The sequence below is a fragment of the Borostomias antarcticus genome (assembly GCF_949987555.1).
Source record: "Borostomias antarcticus genome assembly, chromosome: 6".
NCBI lineage: Eukaryota > Metazoa > Chordata > Actinopteri > Stomiiformes > Stomiidae > Borostomias > Borostomias antarcticus.
Window position 1 is genome coordinate 26,178,948 of NC_140239.1, and position 8,474 is coordinate 26,187,421.

Consider the following 8,474-nt stretch of genomic DNA (forward strand, 5'->3'; position numbering starts at 1 on the left):
GTAATGGCCAACGAGGCCCCCGTGTGCAAATGAAGCATTCACAGATAGAATCACACTGCTCTGGGACAGCCTGTACTCTCAGCGCGGGACCCTGAAGGAGCGAGGCCCCAGCACTGAGGCCCCGAAGGAGAGGGCACATGTGTGCTTTGCCACCCTGCGACCGAGGCTCAATGACCCCTGGGAAAGAGACGTGTTTTCGGGCCCCGGTTCTGGAGGAACGGAAGGCCAGAACTATGACCTCACACCGCCGACTCGTAACCAGGAGGGAACAACAGTGGGTGGCTCAATTTGTCGCTGGAAACTGAGCCTGAGATACAGGCCGGTGTGAGCCAGACGGTGTGTTATATTCGCGTTTATGTGTGTCTGTTTCATGCCCGGCCTCTCACATATCCCAGGGCTTCGGAGTATCTCCGTGGACAGTGCTGTTGTTGTTGAGAGAAAAACGGCACTTTGTAAACAAAATTCCTTTCTGTCCTCTTCCCATCCGCCTCTCACTAAGTAACGGGAGTGTTTGGTAGTCATCCGACAGTGACAGCAGATGCACAGGAAATGCTTGCGATCAAAGGGGAGGGCGACTGCGCTTGCATCCGTATGTGCTAGTGCGTGAGCGTTTGTTTTAATGTGTGTCTCTGTATGTGTGTGTTTGCTTGCATGTGTGTGTGTGTGTGTGTTTCGGGGGGGGGGGCGGCGTCTCTGGTGCCTGGGGGCAGGTTTTATCCAGAATGACGACCCTACTAATCCCCCGTGTCTCCAGATTCCTCCCCTGTCTCTTTCTCTCTGTCTCTCTCTGTGTCTCTCTGTGTCCCTGTGCCATATGTGTTAATAGGGTGGGAGGAGGGGTTGTTTGTGATGTGCTGGTCTTCGCTGAGACGCCAGAGATGTGAGTATGTTTTTATGAATAGGCAGGGCTGAGGAAACAGCTGCCAGCCAGACCAGTTGGCACTGATGGCTATAGTAAAGTCTTTTTTTCCCCCTCCTCAGTTGTTTTTATATGGCCCATTAAAATGAGCTGATGCTAGCACTCTGCTACCCAGTGTACCCTTCGAGCAGTGCTCTCTCTCTCTCTCTTTCTCTACCTCGCCTTCCCAACGCATGGGACGCTGGGCTATTTCTGAGAAGTCAAGTTAATTAAAAACTTGTTGATTGCCACTTAAAATAATCCCAATGTTTTTTTCCCACAGTAAAGCATCGGAAAAAAAGTATATTTTTAATACTCTTTGTTAATCGACTTGTTGTTTTACTAGGTGTCCCCATTTTAGACAGGCGCCGCTATGTACTCCAATGGCTCCAGACTGTTGTGATTGGCTATAGGTATGTCAGACACGCCCACAATTCTGTGCCATCAGCAAGACTAACTCATGCAACCATATAGAGTAATTATCACACTATTAATGTGCAAGTGTGTGAGTGTGTGTGTGTGAGAATGCATGTGTGTGTGTGTGTGTGTGTGTGTGTGTGTGTGTGTGTGTGTGTAAGTGAGTGTGTGCGCATGTGTGTGTGTGTGTGTGTGTGTGTGTGTGTGTGTAAGTGAGTGTGTGTGTGTGTGTGTGTGAGTGTGTGCGCATGTGTGTTTGTGTGCATGTGCGTGCGTGTCTATGTGTGTGCGTGTGTGTGTGTGTACTCACTCCTTGGCTCGCGTGGTCCATCCACAGTGACCTTAATGGCTCGGTGGTAAGTGGCCACTTGCGGAGGGTTAGTGAATACTGTGATTGTCAGGGTGAAGCTCTTGCCTGCGGGGACATGAGAGTAGATTAGTCAGTGTCAACGACAATGCCCCGCATTCATTCATACAAGTCCCAAGTCTCGATAGGCCCATAACAGCAATCACAAACTGGGAGCAAAAAACATGTCAAGTAAACATAAAGGAACATCTATCAGCATTGGTCTTCTAGGACACCTGAAGATGGGGGAATCCAGTAGCTCCTGTTATTCTGAGTCTCTCCCTGTCTAACCCGGTGTGTGTTTGTGTGGGAGAGAGGCATTTTAACAGTCACTTCCTCTCCAGATAATCCCTGCCAGTTGCTGCCTTGCCCGGGGTTAGGGGTGTGTGTGAATGTGTGGCAGAGTGTGTATGCGTGTGTGTGTTTGTCTGTGTGCGTTTGTGTGTCTGTGTGTGTGTATGTGTTTGTCTGTGTGCGTGTGTGTGTATGTGTTTGTCTGTGTGCGTGTGTGTGTATGTGTTTGTCTGTGTGCGTGTGTGTGTTTGTCTGTGTGCGTGTGTGTGTGTGTGCGTCTTGCCTAGGGATAGAGCTGAAGGAATGCTGTGAATCAGACGGGAGTAGCCGACTCAGCATAAACACTAACGTCTGAGGTATGCGGAGGCGGCACGTAACCGTGACTACACACAGGAAACAGGAAGTGGGAAAGCAGGTTGCTTTGTGGAATAAGTGGAACATCTGTGCCCGTCATCCAAACCCCCTCTGTGATGTTATGCCCACTCCTTTAGTCTTTAGTCTATAAATATGACATTAATACCACTGATGAAACTCCAGAGCAGGAAGATACCATCTCAGGTACAACAACAGGTGGTTCATATTTCTTGAGTTATAGTGGATGGGTTGGTATGGGCCATTGACACTGATCTGAAATCCGATTGGTGCTTTCCCGGTAGGACTACTGATCCATGCCGGGATTCCAGGATAGCCTATTCCTGGGCTTCTAGTCAGTAAGTGGCGGATCTCCAGTAAGTAGTTCCCAGTGCTATCGGATCTCGCTGCTGGTCCATATTTATCACTGCTTTCTACTACAATGTGTGGTTATCAATAGGATCACGTTCTTATCAATACTATCAGATCTCTTATCCGTCGGCGTTGTCTCCATTGTCTGCCTCTGTGCACATGTCCTGTATCTGTACAGTACCAGTACATCCTATCTGCTGCCTGTGCCCTGGCCTTACCTCCCTGTAACGTTACAGGATATTCATTTCAGACACCCCGTGTCCTGATCTCGTAAGTCTCCTATGTCACTTCCTGTGGCAAGATTCTGTGACACAGAGGCGCAAGGTCCTCCTCGGCCCACCCTCCTCTCCTCCCTCCTCTCCTCTCCTCCCTCCTCTCCTATCCCCTCTCTTTTGCTCTGTCCCTCCCTGTCCTCAATGGAGCAAGGGCCTAGCGTGACGCCGTGATGCACGTAAACTCATTCCTCCCTTCCTGCAAACAACCTCTCATCTAGTATTGATGACTAAACTAACTGTAAGCAAGTTCCACTAGATTAGTTTCAACCTGTCACATCATTTTAGATCAACGATAGGGACGCAGACCTTTCAGGGGTGAAACCTCACTCCCAGTAGAAAATTGAGTTTACCAAAAAACAACAACATCAACGGTTCATTCAGAATAGCACACAGTCAGAGGAGGAATAAATCACTACTATTGCATTCCTGCAGAATCGCTGCAGATCCTGAGAGAAAGTCTTCTTTGTGCCAAACCTCTTACCGTAAATATAATGATTTGGTTACACACGTTGTAATTGACACACACAGAGCAACTAGGCTGGTGCCAAATATTCTGGGAATGTCATTGGTTCCAATGAGACTGGAACCCTGCTTCCCTCGCCGGCTCCCAGCTCGTATGCTGAGCGATCAGGGGCAGGGTTTCAATGCCACCCATGGTGTGTGTGTGTATGCGCGCGTGTGTGTGTGCGGGTGGGTGTGTGTGGCTGAGCAAACCAGGGTTACACCAGGTGAGCCTGGCTATCAAAAGAGGCTCTCCCCAGAGGAACATGGCTTTCCAGGCCTCATTCATAGCTGTGACCCCCCACCTTATCTAAGCGTGCATATGACCCGTCACCTATTGGAGAGGTCAACCGTCCAATAGCGGCCGCAACGTCGGCTGGCGCTCACCTCTCCCACTGCGCCCTACGAAGCGGAGGTCGTTGAAGCGAGCCACCTGGTTCTTCATCACCCCGGAGGCGTTCCGCAGCTCCGCCGAGTAGTTCTCGTCGTTCCCCGCCATCACCGTGACAACAGTCCCATCAGTCACCTCTCCGAGAGCCACCACCTGCCCAGCGGGAAGAGTTCGTCAGAGGCTGTGATGTCATTGTGTCAGGGGTGGCTGAGATCAAGGCAAATACAGGCCAGTGAATTAGGCCTGTCAATTATCATTAGACATTGTGTTCAGTAATCATCTATTGGTTAATTTGAGTGGCAGGCCAAATACCAAAACGGTCTGACTCAGATGTTTGTGGTTTGTAAAAAACAATGTTGTGTTGTTATGTGAATTTGAAGGTATCCCTGTTGTCCCTTCGCTTATTAACAGTGAGAGCTGGGACACCGTCATCGCAAACATTCAAATCCACAGGCTACAGAAAGCCTAATAATGTTTCTACCACTTAGTAGTAGAGCTTGAAGGTAAATCTTAGTAGTAGAGCTTGAAGGTAAATCTTAAACACGATTTGTCACATTGGCTCCAGATAAATAAGAGTAATTACAGATGTGTCATAATTACAGAGAGGTAATAACAGATTATACTTGTTTAAGTGTTAATAATTGTGTAATTTTCACGATAAGTATTAGATTTGAATTTGGAGCCAAGAAGCTAAAAAAAAACTTTATCCCCCGTCTGTCCCTTTGATCATTGAAAAAAACATTTGGTTTGATATTGCAGAATAATCATCTGCCTGACTGTAGACCTTGTAATTAAGCCCTCTACCAACACCATCAGCAGGAACCAGATGTATGGCCATTAACGCTGAAAAGGCATTCAACAAAAAATAACAAACCAACAAATATAAATCAAATGCTTGGTAAAACTACTATAAACTAGGCCTATGAGAAATGCAAATAGTGTTAAGAACCATCAATTTAAATGTGCTACAACACAGAGTGAAAAAACTAGGAGTCTGATTTCAATTTAAAGATAGGGTCTATAAGTTTAGAAAATCACATTTTAATGCATGCATTTCAAATTGTTGAGCCCAGCCCCTAATCTTTATTTGGGCTATTGTAAATGCAACTGCGATTGTTTGCCTCAAATTAATTAATACAAATCATTCAAATAAGTCATCAGCAGACATCATTATCATGTTTTAGACGGCATAAAAGGCACGACAAAATATGTGAGACATTAGACCTATTTCTCTGAAAGCACTGCAGGAATTTCAGAGCCTAATTGTTGAAGCATCCCATCAAAGGGCATATTCATTATTCTAAGGGTGGTTATGGCTTTTTAAAATGTAAGAGCTTATCCTTACGTTAAGTCACCGTTAAGTCACAGAAAGATAATGGAGGATATAAGGCAGACACAAGCAATTTCATGTAACTTGTAACCTATTTAGCCTACCAGATTAAAACATTTAGCCTACAGTAGGCCTGAGATCACCCTGGTTTGGAATGTAGGCTAATCGTCTGTTAATCAAATCCACAATTTCGGCATTTGCGATTAGGCTAGTATCGGAGCTTATGGCTGGCATTTATTAAAACAATTTGAAAAACCTTACACTTGACACATAGGCTAGTCTATAGCCTAAAACACTGTTTTTGAAAGCAGTGGTCCAGTATCCATCTAAGTTAACAAAACGATTTTATTTTCCAGAATCCAGCTGGGCTACAGTAAAACGTTTTTATTCACAGTGAAATTAACTGAAAATCGAGGTTTAACTTGGTCTTACCTTGAAGGCGACGGGCAAAGTTTTGTTGCAGCGCCAGTGAGAGGGCAGGACCGAGCAGAGGAAATTGGGGCTGTCAGTCCGTACCAACTCCGCCGGGTGGTCAGCGATGATTTCGGCCATGCTGCGGTTTTCGTGCGGACGCAGTCTTGGCACGGCAGCGTCCGGCTGACCCGTCGGTGTGCTCACATCGTTCATCTTCCCCGGGACCGGCTGCAGGCTACTCGACGGTGGGCTGAACCTCCGACTGGCGCTGGGATCTACGGGAATTCGCATCACAACAGCTTAGATTAGCGAAAAGGCACCGAGACTAGGGGAAAAACAAACACAGCCGCTCTCCACTCCTCTGAGGGGAACCTCGGAGTGCTCCGCTGGTGCGAAACTTCAGCACTGCTGCCAATGGAAAATGGGACTTGTTGAGCGCAGAGTTGCAAAACCCTATCCACTAGGCTACTGGGCGCCTTCGACTGAAATAAAATACGGTCCAACTAGAAAACCATGTTTGAACGCCTGATGAAGATGTTTTTGCGGACAAAGTCTTTTAACCGACGTTCAACTATAGCCTACAATGTAAGTGTCCATGATGTGTGAATATGGTTATGAATGAGCCAAACGAAAAATCCAGGCACTGTAATTACAAAAAGAAATAAAACGGGAACAATCCATCCAGATGTTTTCTACTCAAGAAGTTTTTGTCTCCTTTTCCTTTCAGTGAAAACTCAAAGCGCAGCTCCAGGTGCGTCATTGAAGCCTTTGTGCCAAGCTGAAAAGCTCGCTCTCAAAGCCTGCAGGCTATGTACACAAAAAAGTTTTCAAAGACAGAGGAATAAGGTACGAATATTGCTTTGAACGACATATTGGAACGGTGTTTATAGCCAGTGGTCGACACAATTTAACGTGGCTGTTTGCCATATAGGCTAATAGCTCAACAAGCCTACTGTATAACTTACAGAGTCCAACCATGAGTTAAACATATAGGGTTAAAAAGGTTGTTGAAAATGTGAAAAAAAGTCGGTGCCGGTGAGATGAAGGAGGCGGAAAACGCGGCCGTTTTTGTACCCGTAAATGTGGTTAGTGTTTGGAGGCCGGGGTTTCCCGTGCTCAGGGTTTTGTGGTTTATATAGCTACAGCGCCCAGCAATTATTGTGCTGATGCGACTCAAGCACGTGGTGTCTGGTGTCAGGTCCATTGCAACCATCCTAGTCTATCGATAAAGGCTACAGTATAAACGATCAACAAGTCTGATCAACATCTAAGAAACCTAATCTAAAAAATGAGAAAGTTAGATAAGATTTTGAGGTAGTAGGCTATATTTTGGGGGAATAGCCTTAAATCATTCACAAACAACATGCTCATAATAATTCGGGGATCAGAATATCATCCTCCTGAAAATGCATACATACCGACATATTATGAGTCTCCGCGATATTCCATGAGAAATTAATTGTGATCATAATGTATGACGGACAGCGCACGCTTCAGAATACGCTTGACCGTTCGTGTTCCCTGTCACTCACCCACGAACGCTGCGCGTCTTGGACACACGTGGCTACTTTAACCCACAAACAACTGATAATCCTACAATTGTCATCAAACTACTGTTGTTTTTCCTAACAACACCTGGCATGGAACCGTATGCCGTCGTCACAGAGAGCACAAACTAGATATTAACAAACCGAGCCGCGAGTGAATGAGTCACCGGAGAGTGACTCAGGTGGAGAAGCGGGAAGTAGAGCAGCGAGTTGAGTTTCACTCGGTCACAGGGGAGAGCTGTTGGGTATGTGTAGGCTACAGGTATATTCATATTATAAAGCAGCGTTCTCAAGACTGCCTCATAGTTAAAGCCAACTGGCTGTGATTTCAGATCTAATGTCTTTTGTTTAGGTTTAATATCTTTTTTTATAGCCAAATTCAAAATGAAAATAATCCTAAAATAATTCGTATAAGTATCTAGTGTAATACATCCCAATCAGCTCAAATAAAATTGAGACGGAATATACCTTAACGAAAACACGCATACACGGCATATTGCATTAGGCCTGCACATCTTGGTGGTGCGTAATTCCAGTTGTCCATACTGGAATTACGCACGCACATGGCTGGGATTAAGCATTTTAATGAAGACCTGTTGTGTTTTCCTCCAATTATCATGCATATGTTACACGTTTACTCAGATGTATGAAGCATTAAAATAAAGGACCATTTGTAACAATTGTGTCTATGGCGCATTGGTTTGTGGAAGGCTCTATGCCGTTGGCATATAGGCCTACTTCTAATTTACCACTCCCATACCAGTTCAATCTAATCAGGAAATGCACTGAAATTCACATTTTAAGAAAGAAAAAAATTGGGAATCCTCACTGACAGTAATTGGCACTTGGAAGTTCGAGCTGGCATTCCTCTCTTCATATTTTTGAGTTACTGTATATTTTAACGTTAGCTCTTAAATGGTCTGAAATGAGGCAGTCCTGGCCTGTTCCCTGTTCCTTCCAGCCAGGCCTTCCAGTGATCCGTGCTCCCTCTAGCCCTCCAGTGTCTACTGTAGAGGGCCTCCAGTATCTACTGTAGAGGGCCTCCAGTGTCTGCTGTTTAGGGCCTCCAGTATCTACTGTAGAGGGCCTCCTGTGTCTGCTGTTTAGGGCCTCCAGTATCTACTGTTGAGGGCCTCCGGTGTCTACTGTAGAGCAGTGTGCCTCTGGTGTCTCGACCAGTGGCTCTACAGTAGATACTGGGGGCCCTAAACAGCAGACACCAGAGGCGCTCTACAGTAGACACCGGAGGCGCGCCACTCTACAGTAGACACCAGAGACGCTCTATAGTAGACACCAGAGACGCTCTATAGTAGACACCAGAAGCGCACAATGCTTGCA

General features: G+C 46.0%; 1 protein-coding gene across 2 annotated transcripts in view; it reads right to left on the reverse strand.

Moving 5' to 3' along the window:
* Window positions 1-8,474, reverse strand: part of runx2b (RUNX family transcription factor 2b) — a gene marked incomplete at both ends in the record, with an annotated part of 39,204 nt that overhangs the window by 14,028 nt on the left and 16,702 nt on the right. For both annotated transcript variants that reach the window (XM_084439288.1, XM_084439287.1), the window contains 3 exons: window positions 1,626-1,730; window positions 3,842-3,998; window positions 5,608-5,864. In XM_084439288.1, the coding sequence (XP_084295414.1) occupies window positions 1,626-1,730; window positions 3,842-3,998; window positions 5,608-5,864 (519 nt within the window). The remainder of the gene's footprint in view (window positions 1-1,625; window positions 1,731-3,841; window positions 3,999-5,607; window positions 5,865-8,474) is intronic.